An 18,235-nucleotide genomic window follows, 5' to 3' on the forward strand; every position below is an offset into this window, starting at 1 on the left:
AAATACCAAGGCAGGGGCTCTGGGCACATATATATATATAAAAAATACCAAGGCAGGGGCTCTGGGCGCATATATATATGTGTGTATAATACCAAGGCAGGGGCTCTGGGCACATATATGTATATATAAAATACCAAGGCAGGGGCTCTGGGCGCATATATATATATATGTGTATAATACCAAGGCAGGGCCTCTGGGCACATATATATATATATATATATAAAATACCAAGGCAGGGGCTCTGGGCGCATATATATATGTGTATAATACTAAGGCAGGGGCTCTGGGCACATATATATATGTGTGTATAATACCAAGGCAGGGGCTCTGGGCACATATCTGTATATCTATATCTATATATAAAAATATAAATAAAATATCAAGGCGGGGGCTCTGGGCACATATATATATATATATAAAATACCAAGGCGGGGGCTCTGGGCACATATATATATATATAAAATACCAAGGCAGGGGCTCTGGGCGCATATATATATGTGTATAATACTAAGGCAGGGGCTCTGGGCACATATATATATGTGTGTATAATACCAAGGCAGGGGCTCTGGGCACATATCTGTATATCTATATCTATATATAAAAATATAAATAAAATACCAAGGCAGGGGCTCTGGGCACATATATATACATGTAATACCAAGGCAGGGGCTCCGGGCACACATATATATGTAATACCAAGGCAGGGGCTCTGGGTGTGCACGCACACACACGCATATATAATACCCTGTTTTTCTTTGCCCATGGTCTTTTTCAGTCTCCATCCAGGTGGGGATATAAAATAATGTTTACCAGCTGGTATTCACAGTAGATCCATGCTAGATTCTGTTTTTTTTTTTTTTTCCCAATTAATATGATACAATGAGCTAAAGGTGATTTTATTTTCATCCCAAGTCACTGTTTATTTTCAGGGACGAGGAGGGCAGTCATTAGTCGCTGGGGATGGTGTGTGCTTGTCTGAGCTCATGGTCTTCCAAGCCTCATTATTTGGAAGGAACACAGAGTTGCTGTTCAGGCCCAATTTAAATCCCACTTGCCGGGATGTCTTCCTGGAATTGCCTTCCTAAATTACTCCTGCTGTTTCTCCATTCTTCCCCGTAGCACATTGTGCTGGAACAGCCAGTCCCATCTTGGTAGAGAAGCTTTTCCTGCCTTGGGGGCTATAGGTGTGCCATCTATACAGGGGATAATGATATATGCTGTACCTGACTGCAGTTTTGAGGATGACTCAGCTCTTTATGTGATGATCTTTATAAACTCGAAAATTCTGCCCAAATTTGAGGAACTGCTGTGGTTGCCATTGGTACTTCTGCCTCAATCCTGGGATTATTTAATTGTGTCTGTTCCTTCTTCCTAACAGTCAGGGACCAATTTTTTATTTTTAAACCAAAAACAATACCCAATGAATGAACCATGTATTTTTAATCTATGTTTTGCCCAGAGCACCTGGTTCATTTCCTATCAGATTTTTTTTTCTAAACATATTTGTGCATAAAAGTATTTGTCAGATTTGGATTTGGATTTTTTCATAGAGGGTTGTTGACTTGGGCTAAGTGGTCCTCTGTGTGGGGATAGTGGACTAGATCGAGGCCCTTCTGAGCATCCACTCTCCTGGGAAGGCACGGGATGGAGGCCTCAGGCCCAGGGGGCTGGTTTGTGGCTCCCAGGTCTGGTGCAGTGGCTGTAATCCAGATCTCCTGTGGTTCAGGAAGGAAGGTCAGGTGCAGGTGGGCTTCTAGAGGCATTCCTGAGGTTGGGTGAGAGGACCCTCTCTCCAGAGGGAGTGGCCCCATTAGTAAACCTGGGTCACCTCCAGCCTGCTATGAGCCAAGTGCTCAGACACTACTGAGTCTGAAGGAAGCCACCTATGGCTGCTTCCAAGAAGAATCACGTCACTTTGGTCCTAGAAGGAGGCATAGGACCCATTTAGTCCTAGCCTTCCCTTTGATGGTTGGACAATGGAAACCCAGAGAGATGGAGCTGCTTCCCCCATGTCTCACACTGTTGTGGGGGGCTACATAGTTGCCCTCCTAGGATGGAAACGCAGAGAAATGGAGCTGCTTCCCTCACATCTCACATTGTTGTGGGGGATTATATAGTTGCCCTCATAGGGCCACACGTGAGTGTCCTGACCCCCACTCCCACTGTGCTCTCCTTCCTAATACAATTTAGTCCAGGGGAGGGGAAGGAGGGATGCTTGCAGAGTACCCTTGACATGTTAAACATCTCGTGGGTACTTAACCCCCGTAGTGCTCCTACAAGGTGGGTTTTGGGGAGGAGATGGGTTCAGTCCTAACTCTAGCACTTTCCACCCTGTAACCATGGCTGGGTCCCCCTGTACCATGGATGAGTTTCTGTTTCTCTCTCTGCCTCAATACTTTCACCTGTAAACTGGGACACTGCTACTGATTGTTGTGTCAGGCATCATGAGGTTTAAATGAGAACGTTTATAATGTGCCTGGCACAGTGGCTGGCCCGTGGTAGGTGTGCTGTGAACGTTAGCTGTTGTTGGCTTGTTGACAGTTGAGAAAAGCAAAGCTCAGAGGTGTTAGTTACCTGCCCCACATCATCTAACTGTAGTTAGGATTGAACTCAGACCCCTCGGATATCCAGGCTTCTGTACACTCCCCTGCCGGGGTGAGGGTAGTGGTCGTAGCTGTCCTTTCAGCAGAAGGAGCGAGCCTTGCTTGGTGGCCAGCACACATATCTGCCCAGGACGTGCTTATTAAACAAATGCTACCTGCAGCTGCTAAACTAGACCCACGGGAAAATCACAGGGTGTGGCCACGCGTGGTGACAGGAGTTGTGTTTACGATGGACTGTTTCCCGAGGCGAGGACACTGAAGCAAGAATTTCGACTCTGGATATCCACAGCCGGCAGGGATTTGTGATTTCAGGAAGGATCCCGGTGCTCTCTAAGCCTATCATATAAAGAAAACTTTCTAGGCTTCCAGGTTCTAAGGTCGATTTCTGAAGAGAACGGCACATTATTTTCCTCTTTCTCATGAAAACTTTGTTGCCTTTCCAATACTTTCTGAAAGAGTTGGCATTTCCCCAGGGCCAGTTCGGAAGCTTGTCTGTGGTTTTCTTGGTTGGCCTCTGTGGCTGTCTCTCCAAGACACCTCTCAGAAGAGCAGCTGGGTCTCCTGACCAGAACATTTTTGCCAAAGCGGAAAAGCAGTTTGCTTCCTGGGTCCCTAAATGTTTCCTGTATCAGCGAGACCCAGGGTGTCCACCCTCATTTCTGAACCACAAAGGGCTCCCTGTCTTCTGTGCTTCCCATCCCAGCGGAGGAGACAGCCTCTGCAGCACAGCGACGGTCCCCGCCCGTGTTTCTCATGGGACAGAGGCCTGTAACCTGCCTTGCTGTCTCTGGAGAGGGATGACAGCCCGGCCTTGGCAAGTGGCTCTTAGTGTCTTGTGGTTCTGTTTCCTGTTCATCCATCTTCTTAACATCCAGGCTTAGATGCCCTTCCAGGGGCCTCTGAAGGTTTCTTCTGGCCTTGTTCTTAGGCAGCAGTTGAGCTGGGGTTATCTCAGGTGTCCCTAAGTTGGAAGCGAATGAATGAACAAAAGCACGAGGTTATTCCTCAGAGCGCTTGCAGAAACCCTAACAGGATGCTGCTTACAGTTACCCCATTTCCTCTCTCCTTTCTTCCCTCTCAGTATTAACTGGCTGCCCGCCACATGCTGGGCATGAGTCAGTACACGTACACTTGCACACACACAGCCCACAGGTGCGATCATGCTGTGAACCTAGAGGAATGACGATGGAAAAAAGACACGAATTTCAAGCACTAAGGAGGATGTTCAGAGGCCCCTGAGCTACAGGAAGAGCCTAGAGTCTGGAAGAAAGTGTGAGCCAGCCTTTAGGTCACAGAAGGCCCTTGGGGTGGGCATCAGAACAGGATATTGAGTGAGGGCTGGAGGTGCACAGGTGGGACCCGCAGAGGAGAGGATGAGCCTCTGGGTGCAGGGCAGTGGGAGCGGGCTGGGTTGAGAGGCAGGGGAGTCCAGCTGGGAATTAGCATATTAGAGGAGGGACAGGAATAAAGCTGGAGATGAAGGCTGGGGGCATCGGGGCAGCCTCCGATGCCAGGCCTGTGAGTGAGAACGTCATTCTCAGGCTAGAGTCGAATGCCACACTTTCTGTACCTATGGATTAGAATAGTTGGCCTCTCTGGTCCTCTGATTTCACAAAGAAGAATTTGCCCTCCAGAGTGACTGGCTCCTGTGTCACTTGTGGATTGAGATGAATGGCAGGAGTGGCTCTGGTTCCCTGTGCACGTTAGTTCCCTGCCTGTCCCACGGAAAGCGAGCGTGTCTAGAGGACAGTGTTTCACGTCTCTCGGTACCTTACTGTTTGTGCTGGTACGGAGGGTCCATTATCCTGTAACTGTCCTATGGTGAGGCCAAGCAGTCTGTCCTTATTTCTAACGTCTTTTGAGGAAGACTAAATGTACTCAAAATAGATCCGAGAGTCCAGTGGGCTTCTGTAATATAGATGTTTTATTTATCTGTGGAGATGTTTTTAACCTTCACTAACTGGAGTTGTTTTGAGCGCTAGCCAGAGGCCTTAGAGAGACTGTTTTAGAGCAGAGTTAACACAGAGCCAGGTGGCCCACATGGCCTAAGGCACGATGACCTTTGTAGACTTATCAACCAGAGAATATGATACATGAGTCTTAGCTTCCAGATCTCCCAGGCCGAAGGACCTTGGACCCATAGAAACCAGACATACCAGTGGGTGAAGCAAGGCCATCTTAAGATGGTTTAAACAAGAGCAGTCAGCCAGGGCAGAAGCCAAGTCTTCACATTTCTCATCTTAACCATCACTCCCAATGCCTGTGGTTTGAATAGGCTTTCCAGTGTGTGAAGGTCTTTTCAAGCACATTCTCTGGATTTTAGTAGCTCCCAGGAGGTGGTTTTGTCATTGCTACTGCATAGGAGGCCTGCTTAGAGCCTCACAGCTGATGGAGCCTCCGTCACCTCCCAGAAGGGCAGTTGTAGGCCTGGTGTGGAGGCCAGCAGCAGCACGATAGCCGCATTCTAGCAGAGCATCTCCATCCACCGGCTGCTAAGCAACCGAATGTACTTGCCAGCGTGCCGGCCAGGCATTGCGGACCTCTCCTGATTTCTTTTCAGCAACTCATGGGATCAACTCCATACTAGGATGGAATTTTGGACTCTTAAGAGGTCACCCAGCGTAGCCCATCTCACTAGTCAAATTGCTTTGGGAGTCTGTGACTGGCCCTCCCAGAAGAAATAAGAACCTGTGGCGTCATTTCAGGTGCCCGATGCGTGTAGACAGTGGAATGGGACGTCTCCCAAACTCGTCTTGCAAAGTTGCTCTCTATGTAGGTGTTTAAGTAGACCCTCAAGCACGTTAAATCTTCTAAGCTTGCCTGGGCCCATCTCTATCACTAAATCTTCTTGGTCCTCCTTTATTCGAGTCAAAGCGGTCTTAACCTCTGGGCCAGGCTGAGAGGGTGGGGCACTTGCCTTGTGGAGTTTTCTGCCTGGTGGCACAGGAAGCGAACCTTCAGAGTTTCGATGAACTATGTCTTATTTGAAAAGGACTTTGGAAATGAGTTGGCGGTGTTTACGGTTTGCTTCCTTCTCCAGGTTTCTCTGGGAATTGTGTTGGCTGTGGAAAGAAGGGCTTCTGTTACTTCACGGAATTCTCCAATCATATAAATCTGAAACTGACCACTCAACCCAAGAAGCAGAAACACTTGAAGTATTACCTGGTCCGTAATGCGCAAGGGACTCTAACCAAAGGATCTTTAATCTGTTGGAAAGGCTCAGGTGAGCATGTTGGCTGTGGAGGAGGTGTGGGAATGCTGCGCCCCCCAGAGGGCCGTGGGGCCTGTCGGCGGGATGTTGGGGAGAGACCCCTGCACAGCAGCACAGATTGCAGGCAAAAGGCCAGACTCATGAAATGGAAAATGCTCCTTTGTATTACGAGTGTTAAGCTGGTTGACAGTGACAGTCTAATTGAATAGGATGTTTAAAAGTCAACAGAGGGCCAGTCGTGGTGGCTAACACCTGTAATCCCAGCACTTTGGGAGGTGAGCAGATCACTTGAGGTCAGGAGTTTGAGACCAGCCTGGACAACATGGTGAAAACCCATCTCTACTAAAAATGTAAAAATTAGCCAGGCGTGATGGCGCACGTCTGTAATCCCAGCTATTCAGGAGGCTGAGGCAGGAGAATTACTTGAACCTGGGAGGTAGAGGTTGCAGTGAGCTGAGATAGTACCAGTGCACTCTAGCCTGGGCAGCAGAGCACGACTCCATCTCAAAAAAAAAAAAAAAAAAAAAGTTGACAGAGGGCCAGACTGTGCGTGGCCTCCTATGGCAAGTATTTGGGGCACTGGTTTGCATCTCCCCGAATTGAGTGGTTCATCCAAGTAGTTCCCAACCATGGGTGACTTTTTTCTCCTGGGGAACATCTGGCCGTGACTGGTGACAAGTTTGATTGTCATGACTGGATGGTGCCACCAGCATCTGGGGTAGGGACCAGTGTGCAGCTGAACATTCTGCAGTGCACAGGGCAGCCCCCAGCACAAAGAACTCCAAGGCTGAGAACCTGACTTCAGACCGCTTAGCTTGAACAATGCCCCACCAAGCCCCTGGACCCTGAACTGTGGCCAGAAAGCCCAGCTTCATGTTGCTGGTCTCCAAAGAAGGGAGAAGGCTGCAGCTTTCTGAAATGTCGGCAGCAACCCTCCAACCCTTCTTTGTCTCAGCCACGGCTCTCACAGCCACAGTCAGCTCTGGGGGTGAGGAGGAGGCTGGATCCTCAGTGGCCTGCTGCCGGTGGAGGGCACATCTGGGGTGTGAGGTGTCCCTCCTTTATCTGCGTTTGTTCCCATCTCATCCTCTGGACTCTCCTGGCCAGGTCCTGGGAGTGGAAGGAGGAGGCCTTGGGCTGGGCTGCTCTGGCCACGCCCCCTTACACCCCGCTCCTCCTTCCTCTCCGCTTTTCTTGCTTTGTTCGGTAAATGCTTCCTGAGCTCCTGCTACTCACCAGTCATTTCTCAGGCCCTGAGGATGTGGTGGTTCTGCCCCGTGTGGGACCAGTTCACTGTCTTTGATCACTGGCTGGGTCCAAGCACCTCACCGGTTCCCCCACAACCCCCAGTTTTCGGAGGTTGGCCTTTCCATGAGGAGGTCTTAGGGTGGAAGATGGTATCATTTCTTTATCTTCAAGTGACACTCTCTTCTTTCCCTGGACTTTAGGGGTAGCCATAAGATGACTTATTTGTATAATCCGTACCTTTCTTTTAAATACTCAGCATTGCTCCCACTCTTGACAACCAGAGCTGCCCCTCGACCTGGAGTCACAGGTAGAGGGTTGCACCCCTGACCCCCTCCGCTGGCCTTGACCTGGAGTCACAGGTAGAGGGTTGCACCCCCCGCCCTACCTCCACCCGCCTGACTTCACGCTGAAGCAAAGACCAGGATGTGGTGGCAGCTTGTGTGGCTGTCTACATAGCTCACTCTCTGTAGCACACATTCTACTCCAGAACCTGCTTTCGTAACTGTTGGAGAGAGCGATTTGGTTTTCACGTGTGCATCTTGCCCCCTTAGAGTTCAGAAGCCGGCAGATCCCCGCCAGTACTTGTTCCGGTTCCCTCTTCCCAGCTCTGGAGAGCGCGGGGCCTCTGGCTTCCTTCCCCAGCGAGCCCACTCCGGGGATGAACCCTGGCATCCTGATGGGAGCGCAGCAGGCAGGTGAGGCAGCGGAGACACGCCAGAGCTGCTAGAACCACAGACCTGGCATGCCTCCGATGTGTCCAGGTGACTATGTAGTCAAGCATTCTTCACAATCGGTCAGGGGGCTGCTATCTTTTTCTATAACGCCTTTACATTTTATCTTGAATTTGTAATACTTTTCAACAAAGAATGCTAGGTTTTTCATTTCATTTCAGAGCTTTTCTTTCTTCCTGTTTGATACAAAGTGGGATCACCTGGTGGGGACACATGCAGGATCCCTCTGCAGCAACCCCCAGCCCCCCACACAGCATAGAGCTCTCTATGTGAAGGTGCTGAGTCAGGGTTTGAATGAATTGCTAGAAGGGGCGGAAAAGCCCAGATTGCCACCGCCATTCATCCTATGCTTGGCTCGCCCCTGCTTTGTGATCACCTTGAAGCTCAACAACCACGCTGTGAGCAGGCATCAGTTTCTGCATTTTACTGATTGGGAAGGTGAGGCTCATTGAGGCTGGGTGCTTGCCTATGACCTCGTGGGCAGGAGAAGGTGGAGGCAAGAGGTGACGTTCGGTGTTTCTGATTCACATGCTTGGCATCTTGCCGTGGTGCACAGACTTACTAAGCATGGTGATTGTCATCACAGTAGACACCAGCCTTCCCGAGCCTCAGGAAGGTCACTGGTTGTTTTCATGTCTCCTGCCCAGAGGGTCTGTAGAGGTGCATTGGCCCTGAGAGGGAGCCAGTGCCCTTGTACCTACCTGGCCCGTCTGTCGCCTGGGCACGGGTCTGGGACGTACTCTCCTCCAGAGGCCCAGAGCTCCTCACTGCTTCCCCATGCCCAGGCCCCCTGTGCCTCTGCCATCATGGACTGAAGAGCCTGCTGTTTTTTGCTGTCCGGGTGCCTGGGTGTAAGCTCCAGTGCTGCCACCTTTCAGCTGAGTGATTTGGGGCAACTCAAGCCCTCCGAACGTCCATTTCCTCATCTGTAAAGTTGGAAAGTCTCTTTTGTCTAATTTGCAGGGCAATTGTAAGAATTAAATAAGATGGTAGCATGAGCAAGTACTCAAAGCGTGCTACACGCCAGGCACCATTCTCAGCACTTTTTTCTGCTAACTCATGTCATTCTCTCAGTTGTTACAATGACCACCCCCGTTTTCTAGTTGAGAACACTGAGGCATAGGCGGTTAAGTAAGTGTCCAGAGTTGCACAGCTGGGAAGTGGTGGAACTGGGCTCAGACACATGTCATCTGGCTTCAGAGCCACCCTCCTAAACCCACAGGAAATATTCAGTGCTACTCCTGACCTGAGCTCTTTCCAGACCATTCTGGTTGACATGGGCAACCTAAGCAGTTCGGTCAGCCCCAGGAGACTAGAAGCCAGGATTGCCCCCGGAATTACCCTCAGACCTGGAAGCCCTGGGCCCTATGAACAGTCTGCACCCAGGTAGCTGCAAACCCGACTGCTCTCCTAGACTCCAGATATATTAGTCCATTTTCATACTGCTGTGAAGACATACCCGAGACTGGCCAATTTATAAAGGAAAGTGGTTTAACGGACTCACAGTTCTACATGGCTGTGGAGGCCTCACAATCATGGCAAAAGGCAAAGGAGGAGCAAAGGCACGTCTTACATGGCGGCAGGCGAGAGAGCCTGTGCAGGGGAACTGACCTTTGTAAAACCATCAGATCTCGTGAGACTTATTCACTATCATGAGAACAGTATGGGGGAAACTACCCCCATGATTCTGTTACCTCCCATGAGGTCCCTCTCACGACACAGGGGGATTATGGGAGCTACAATTCCAAGTGGGATTTGGGTGGGGACACAGCCAAACCATATCAACCGAGGTCCTGAGAGAGAAAGTAGAAGGAAGCAGAAGTTTCAGGTGTGGTCCTGGAATTCAGAAAGTCCCCCAGTCCTTCTTTCACTCAGGCTGTGTGTCCAATGAGGTGTAAGCAGGAGGGTGCATGTTCCTATGTGTGCATGTATATAGGTGTGTGTGTACATGTTTGTGCATGTGTGTGCTTGTGTGTATGCAGGAGTGTGTGTGCAGGAGTGCGTGTGTGCATGTGTGTGTGCGTGTGTGTCTGCATGTGTCTTCTCAGTGCAGCAGAATCACTGTTGGGAATTCTGACCTCCCGATGAGACTTGCTGGGGAAAAGCGAGTTTGTGAAACTGCAAGGAAAATGATTTCCTCCTTGTCTGACACCCAGGGCATTCTTGTGAACTGACTCTCCTCTTTGCCTTCTATCTGCTTTCAGGACCAGCTTCTGATCACTCCTCACTAAGTGCAGCAATGGGTCCGGCTGTTTTCAACGGCAAAGATTCCCCGAAGCGCCAACAGCTGGCAAAGAATAACCTGTTGACCCTGCCGCGTCCGTCGGCTTTAGGTAGCGCTGCCTGTCCTGGCCATCCTGGGGATCCTGCTCTTCTCTGGGCCAACACCAGAGGGGGCATGGGAGCTGCTGGGCTAGGGCCGCTGAGCCTCCTCGAGTCTGGTGTTGCTTCCATGAGAGTCAGGCCGGGACCACAGGTGCCTCCTGAGTCCGTGGGTCTGGGCCTGGTGCCTCCTGAGTCTGTGGGTCTGGGCCCAGGCCCTGGTGCTGTATGAGTGACACTTGGGAGATGTCATGTGTGCCAAGGAGCAGTGAGACACCTGTGGTGATGGCAGGTGACCTGTCCTTTGGGCTGCGCAGCTGGAGGACGGTAGAATTTTGGAGCAATATTGGGTGGTGTGTTGCTGGAGAAGAACATGGGCTTCCGAATCCGATAAATATGAATTCAAAACCTACCGCTGTCTCTTGTTAGTCAGGGGAGCTTGGCCAAGTCTCAATAAATGTTTTTTCATCTGGAGATGAGAATTCTGCTCCAGGGGTTGAGAGGGATGAGGTGCTGTATGAAATGTCAGAGCACATCTGGCAGCTCACTAATTAATACCAGCTGTTCCTGTTCTCATCCAAATCAGCATCATCACTGAGGCTGGTCTGTTCAGGTAAGGCTTCCTGGAGGAGGCGATAACTGAGCTGCAACTTAGAAGTTGGGGAATCATCATGTAGAGGTGGAATGGGAGAAAGAGAGCAAAAAGGGATGAGGAGGTGAGGATACGGATGAGAGGGGCTGAGCAGACCTCCTGCCGGAGGAGAGTTTGAGGAAGCTGTCAATGGGTGGAGCAACCTGGGGACCTGCTCGTGGACTCGCAGTCCAGTGCTCTTCCCACCATGCTCAACTGGAGCCACTTCATAAGCCATTCTCACCTTTCCTTCCTCTGTTATGCACTCCACCAAATTGGATTTGAGGATCCATGACATCAAACTGGAGGAGCCCTTAGAAACCATCTAGGCCAGCGCTGTTTTACAGGGGAGGAGACAGAGGTCCAGAGAGGCAGGGCCAGGCCTAGAATCCAGTCTCCATGCTCCCACTCCACGTGCTGGTGGAGAACCTCCCTGGTGAAAATCTCGTGAATTGTCTCATTCTTCACTGAAGGAGCGAATATATTTCCAACCAGCGCCTCCGTCCTGGAGCCTGAACCTGCAGCAGCCGAGTCCCAGGCAGTAGCCGAGTCTCATCCTCCATAGCAGCCAAGCCGCAGGCAGCCTTCTGCTTTCTTCCAGGGACTGATGCTTCTCTGCTGGGTGCTGCCTTGAGGACAGCCCTGTGGCTGCAGAGCTGGCCCCCGGGGCTGGGGATACTAGGCTGCTGTTGCCTCCCTTCTGGGCTGAGGTCTGTGGACCCCCAGCCTCCACGCTGAACAGCAGGGAGACGAGGGCCTCCCTCAGCCCAGGACCCTGTGAAGGTGGCCCTAGGAAGCCTCCTGTGTGGACTGACTGCATTTTCCTTGCCATGCTCCGCAGAGGGGTGTGGGAGATGGAGCTCCTCCAGATTGCCCAGGGAAGCACGCAAGCCTTTCCAGAATCTGAGCCCGGCCCACCTGCCGAACCTCATTCCCTGCTGTTTTGGCTGCTCTGGGCAGCTCAGCTCCCATCCCCATGGCCCGTCTCCTGTCTCCATGCCCTGTGCCTGCTTCCCGGCTCTGGGCTGCTCTCTACACCCACCTATTAAACAGCCTATCTGAGGTTAGCTCAGGGGACACCTCAGATAGGTGTCACCTCCGTGCAGGAGGGCTCCCTGTGAGCGCATGGGGCTCTCAGCCATCCCAGGCTCTGTCCCACAGTCACGTGTGGCTGTCGGGGGGCCAGCGCTGTGGTCATGTGCATCTCAGAGCCCCAGTACCAGCTGCTGGGAAGCCCAGCTAGTGGGCATGACGCTAGCTGGGTTGAGTTGTGTGGAGCACAGCTGAAGTGTTGGAGTTCCTGGGCCTTCTCATCTGTTCTGAGGAGAGAGCTCCAAATCAATTTTTAAGAAACTGTATCTCATACCACTTGGAGTTTACTGAAGCCTTGAGGTCTGTCGCTCAGGCCAGTCACTGGTTTGCAATGGAGAAGTGCTGCCCCCTGGGGGCGGGGTGGGAAACGCTCTGGTAAAGGATGGATTTGTTGTCCCAGACACAGGGTCTTACTGGCATTTGGTGCTGGGACAGAGTGGGCAGGCTGCAGAACGTCCTGCACCAAGCAGGCTACATAATGAATCGTCTCCCACAAATGCCACTAGTACCTTCCCAAGAGACATTTTCAGAAATAGTTGATCCACATTGGTACCATGGGAGCAGCTCCTGGTGACGTCATCTGGGAGAAGCTCATGGGCTTAGGGTCTACTTAGAGCTATTTATAGAATTAGCTTCCCAAAGTGAGAAAATACCTGCGTCTCTTCCATCCTTACCGAGACCTGGTTTCAAGCCCTGTTCGCTCTGGACAATCAGCAGAGTTTTTAGAGGAGCTGGCTGCTTAGCCCCTGTGGGGGGCCTCCCAGTGCAACTGGGGACAGATGTTTGCAGAGTCAAAGGCCTCATCTCTGCAGCCAGGATGAGGAAAACATCAGCTGCCTCAGTGGTTGTTGGGAGGGTGAAAGGAGCCCACGGGTTTGAAAGCTCTTTGTAAACAAAGTACTTTCTGCTTTTAACTTTTTATTTACTTTGAGTCAGTCTGATGAGGTGAAAATATTTTTTGGATTACTCTTAAGAGACTGTAAAGCAATGATTCTCACCCTGCAGTGTGCTTAAGAATTACCAGGCTGGCCAGGTGTGGTGGCTCACACCTATAATACCAGCACTTTGGGAGGCTGAGGCAGGCGGATCACCTGAGGTCAGAAGTTCGAGACCAGCCTGACCAACGTGGTAAAATCCCATCTCTACTAAAAATACAAAATTAGCTGGGCATGGTGGTGCATGCCGCTAATCCCAGCTAGTCGGGATGCTGAGGCAGAATCGCTTGAACTTGCGAGGCGGAGGTTGCAGTGAGCTGAGATTGCACCATTGCACTCCAGCCTGGGCAACAAGAGCGAGACTCCATCTCATAAAAAAAAGGAATCACCAAGCTGGCTTATAAAGGATGGTGTTTTCTTACTGTCGTTTCCAGAGATGTGATTCTGGAGGTCAAGGCGGGGCCCAGGGACGCACAGGTTTAACAGGCCCGTGTGGGTTCTGTGCAGCTCCTCGGGTCACACCTGCAGAATCGTTGCTCTGATTGGTGCTTCTCCACCCGGGTCATGCATTAGAATCACGGGGAAGCTCTGAGGTATTGGGATGCCTGGGTCCTGCTCCCATGATGGGCTTCTGGTTTACCTGGGGCGGGGCTGCATCCAGAGTTTTAAAAGTTTCCCGGGTTAGTTAAATGTGCAGCGGAGGTTGAGACGTGAATCTCTACATGTAGGGGAAATTTTGTATCTGGTTAATCAAGAAACTCTGAAAACCAATTCTTGGTGTTTCAGACCATTCACCAAGATAGCTTGAGTCATGAGCTGTTATCTAGAGTGGATGGGGATAACTCATTGCAGTGGGTGCCAGCCTCTGTACTTGATTTTTTTGAGTCTGAAATTAGCTTTCCAGGCTGGGTCAGGGAGGGGAGCACAGGCAGATCAGTACTGCCCCCAAGCGGTGGAGCTGTGGTGGTGGATCGAATCCTGCTGTCGCCTGTGCGGAAACGCATTTCTCTCTTCCAGCCCTTCAGAAGTGGACTGGAATATGTCGGTAACAGCAATGATGGTGGTGAAGATGATGATGTGGGGAATTCTGGCTACCATATGGGGTCATTGCACAAAGTGCTCTGCATACATTCTCTTTAATTCTGATCGAACCACCTTTCGGAGTAGGGTTTAGTGTCCCATTTTAAAGACGAAGGTGCTCAGACTCAGAGAAAGTTGAGACACACACACAACTTTGGAATGAAACATTTACAAAAATCAACATTTCCTTATGCCTAGATATTTTGCTAGGTCCTTAAAACCCATGTGAAACTGTGATTAGAAAAAAACCAAAATAAAACAGATCATTGTTCTCCAAACCAACGGAAAGATTTATTGGAGCTCTTTCCTGGTGATAGCCTAACCCACACTCTGAATATTGTCTAGGTATCTTGTCAAACTCCGGGCCCCCCAAAAAACGCCACAAAGGGTGGTCTCCAGAATCTCCATCAGCTCCAGATGGTGGCTACCCCCACGGTGGTGGGAACAGAGCTAACTATGGTAAGTGATGCAGCCTCGCCCAGAATTCCAGACTTGGGTACTGGTGGTGGTGCTGCTGCCAGTTGTGTGTGTATGTATGTGTGCATGTGTGCATGTGCACGTGTGTAAATGTGTATACTGGCGAGGGAATTCTAAGGAGGCAGCATTTGGTGTAACAAAAGATCTCTCTCTCACATGTTAGAATTGCTTTATACGGTGTAGGATCCCTGTATGGTAGTGAGTTCTCTGAGTGTTGAGAAATTTTAAAAGAGGCTGTCTATCACTTGGCAGGGATATTGAAGAAGAGACTGAACCACTGGGGGAAGGATGGACTGAATGAACTTAAAGGTGCCCTTGACCTTAGGCATCTGTGACTCTAAGAGTTTGGTGCTCCTGTAATCGAGGACGTTGGTTGGGGGGTGGCACGTTTGCTGGCCGGCCTGATGTCAGGTGTGTGAGAGGCGGATGCCTTGTCTGATGTCTTTACTAACGTTCTTGGGTGTTCCTAGAGAGCGCAGGCATGTCTTGCGTGCCCCAGGTTGGCTTGGTGGGACCAGCTTCAGTCACCTTTCCAGTGGTGACCTCTGGAGAACCCGTGTCTGTTCCTGACAACTTGCTGAAAATATGCAAGGCCAAGCCAGTGATATTTAAAGGCAAGTACAGCTGTGAGTCGTGGGGATGGGAGAGCCTAAAGGAAGGGACGAGAAATGGGCAAGTGCGAGACCTCATCCGGGGCCGACTCCGGGGCACCCTCCTGAGACAAACCTAAAATGCTCTCCAGGGCAAGGAAAGAACAGGGCAGAGCCAGTCACTAGTTCAGCCCCCGATCAGATGCCAGGAATGATGGTGCTCGTCACAGCTTTCCACAGTGGTCCAGGTGAAACCAGAACAGCTGGCACATGGCAACACACGCTTATATACATACACACGATTCCCTGCTGTGAAGTCCTTCACTCAGCTTCTGCCCTGGTCCCAGGCCTGTGCTGAGTGCCCAGGATTAGGAAAAAGCAAATCACTCCCTTGCTGTAGGAGCCCTGCTCTGGTGGGTTGTCCTGTTGTCACCCATGCCACTAGTATTTTTTGACTAAGAAATCTACTTTGGCCAAAGATAGCCATGGTCACCCCTGTAGAAGCATCAGGTAAAATTAGATTTCGTCTGTTCAGTGCAGTGGGCTAATGTATGCTACGTAGGGGGAGACTTTTGGCTCAGCTGAAGAAATCCCTTTGACGAATCTGGAGACCTTGTAATGGGAAACCCTGGGGGATTCAGCAGGTCTTGACTGGTGATTGCAGGTACCAGAACGGCTGGCACATGGTGACACACACTCATACATACCCACGTGGGCATGGCACGCACACACCACGCACACACGGTGCACGCACGCCCCTCCTAAATACGTTATTATTGTATTTGGTATCATGCTTGTTGGTTAGAGGAGGGAGGATTTTAGGAAAGTGGGAGAAGCAGCCTACTGATAATTAAGACATAATAAAGAACATGTCTTTTTTCCTAAAAAAAACACGAAGAATGGGCAGAGTATTCAGGAAGCAGAGTGCAACTCTGAGTTTTGACTTTAACATGACACAGGGGCAGTGACCGAGGCACTTCCACGGGGCTCCACGGTCTACCTAAAATGAAGGGCAGCATTCTTTCAGTCGTGTCGCGTGTATTTTTCATGTGGCCATCATGTGTCTGTGGTAGGCCCCAAGAACATGGTGCTCAGGCAACAGAGCTGGGACAGGGCGCAAGGCGTGGCGGTGCAGGCAGGGCTTCACATGCAGCAGCTTTGAGCCAGGAGCCTCAGAAATGAAAGCCTGGCCGGTCTAGGTCTCACACTAACGATCCAGAACAGAGACGGTCCTCTTAATTCTCAGGTGTGCTCCGTTCCCTCCACTGCCTCTGTTTACGTTGCACCCCTCGTTGTAAAGCGCTTGCCTCCCTGATTCCTGTTCCCCACAGCCATGTGTCCAAGCCCTGCCGAGGCTTTAAGACTGCGCCTATGCCTTCTCCATGAAGCTGTCTTAAGAGTCCCTTTCCTCCACCCCCCCTTGTCACTTCTATGTTCCTCTTTTATGACAAATGTCACGTGCTTGCTTTTATAGTAACTCTTTACCTAGCCTCTTGCCATCTGTAATATTTGTAAGTGGTGGTACCCAAATGGTAGTTCCTGGTCCAGCAGCACCTGCATTGCCCCGGAGCGTATGAGAGGCATGAATTCACGGGCCAATCCCAGATTCAGAATCAGGCCCGAGTTCTGCATCAGAAGCTCTGGGTGGGGCCAGCAGTGCTTGACAAGCCCTTGAGAAGCAATGTCTTTGAAATCATGACCTGTGTCCCAGGCACCAGCTTTACTCCCTGAGCCTAGCGGGATGCCTGCACGTAGCACACAGCCGAAGCCAGAAAATGTGTTTTTGGTGACTAAATGGAGTACCCAGCATGCAAGATACACGCTCCTCCCACCAAACACACACGTGCCACCTTTGGGAGCTCAGCAGCCCCAAGAAGATTTGACAGCTTCACCTGGTTTTACAGATGCAGAGACAGAGGTTTGGGGCAGTTAAGCATTTTGCTTAGTATCATGTAGCTACAGAATGATGGAAAGAGATGTGACCCTGGCCTGGGCGATTCCACCTCTAAGGGCTGACCTCAGAATGAATCTTCTAACAGGCCGGGCACGGTGGCTCATGCCTGTAATCCCAGCACTTTGAGAGGCTGAGGCAGGTGGATCACCTGAGGTCAGGAGTCAGAGACCAGCCTGGGCAACATGATGAAACCCCGCCTCTACTAAAAATACAAAAATTAGCTGGGTGTGGTGGTATGCACCTGTAATCCCAGCTACTTGGGAGGTTGAGGTGGGAGGATCACTTGAACTTGAGAGGTGGAGGTTTCAGCGAGCCAAGATTGTGCCACTGCACTCCAGCCTAGGGACAGCAAGACGCTGTCTCAAACAAACAAAACAGAAACAAAAGAGAATGACTCAGTCTCCTGGTCTCTACTATGATATATTTTCCCAGCTCACTTTGTCAGAGAGCCTGGGAGGATGCAGGGCAGGACCCTCCTTGCTTGGAGTCAGCAAGGCAAGGGCTGGCAGGCAGCACCCAGCGAAGCTCCGGAAGGTACTCTGCCCATGATGAGTTCCATCAGCAGTGCTGGAGGAGTGACAGGTGGCGGCTGCTTGGCTCTGGGCAAGTCCTGGGCTTCAGCTCCCTCACTTGGAAAAAATAAGAGGATTAGACAAAATGAACCAGCAAATGCCACAGCCCCATTGGTTAGAAAAGGTGACTCCTCATCCTGGGTGCCAGGAGGGTGAGCAGGTGCACGCGATGAGCAAGGCTTCCCAGGACGGGGTCACTCCAGGCACTCGGCACAGCTCACCTGTCTCCTTCAGCATCTTCACCCCAGAGGACCCACATGTGTGGGGCCATAAACTGCACAAGACGGGTTGCCAAGTAGCTGCTGTTCCTCCACAGGCCATGGGAACTTCCCTTACCTCTGTGGGAACCTGAATGATGTCGTGGTCAGCCCCCTCCTGTACACGTGCTACCAGAATTCCCAGTCCATCTCGCGAGCATACGAGCAGTACGGCGCCTCCAGCATCCAGCCCATCTCCGAGGAGATGCAGCTCCTGCTGACCGTCTACTACCTGGTCCAGCTGGGTGAGTCACCTCCACCTCCCGGCCCCAGCACAGACCTGGCCTAGGCCCTTGTGGGGGCTGACATGGGCTTCTGGAAATGAAGTACAGGGGAAGTCCTTATGGGTCCACTGGGGGGACGTCATGAGGTCACTGTGGGCATCCCCACACTGAGGGGCTGATAGTAGGTTGAAGTTAATGGAGACATTTCCAGAACTCTATCTGCCGTTCTAGGCACAGGGATATAGCAGGGAATTGAGCAAAGACCCTGCCCTTGAGGCGATTCTAGTTTAGTGGGAGAGAGACACAAT

General features: G+C 51.0%; 1 protein-coding gene across 10 annotated transcripts in view; it reads left to right on the forward strand.

Moving 5' to 3' along the window:
• The window catches only part of GREB1 (growth regulating estrogen receptor binding 1), a 163,039-nt gene that overhangs the window by 92,268 nt on the left and 52,536 nt on the right, over positions 1–18,235 (forward strand). For all 10 annotated transcript variants that reach the window (XM_064363858.1, XM_064363863.1, XM_064363862.1 and 7 more), the window contains 6 exons: positions 5,644–5,826; positions 7,614–7,757; positions 9,998–10,126; positions 14,199–14,312; positions 14,801–14,944; positions 17,763–17,948. In XM_064363858.1, the coding sequence (XP_064219928.1) occupies positions 5,644–5,826; positions 7,614–7,757; positions 9,998–10,126; positions 14,199–14,312; positions 14,801–14,944; positions 17,763–17,948 (900 nt within the window). The remainder of the gene's footprint in view (positions 1–5,643; positions 5,827–7,613; positions 7,758–9,997; positions 10,127–14,198; positions 14,313–14,800; positions 14,945–17,762; positions 17,949–18,235) is intronic.

The sequence above is a fragment of the Aotus nancymaae genome, unplaced genomic scaffold (assembly GCF_030222135.1).
Source record: "Aotus nancymaae isolate 86718 unplaced genomic scaffold, 86718_ANA_hifiasm-v0.15.2.pri h1tg000057l, whole genome shotgun sequence".
NCBI lineage: Eukaryota > Metazoa > Chordata > Mammalia > Primates > Aotidae > Aotus > Aotus nancymaae.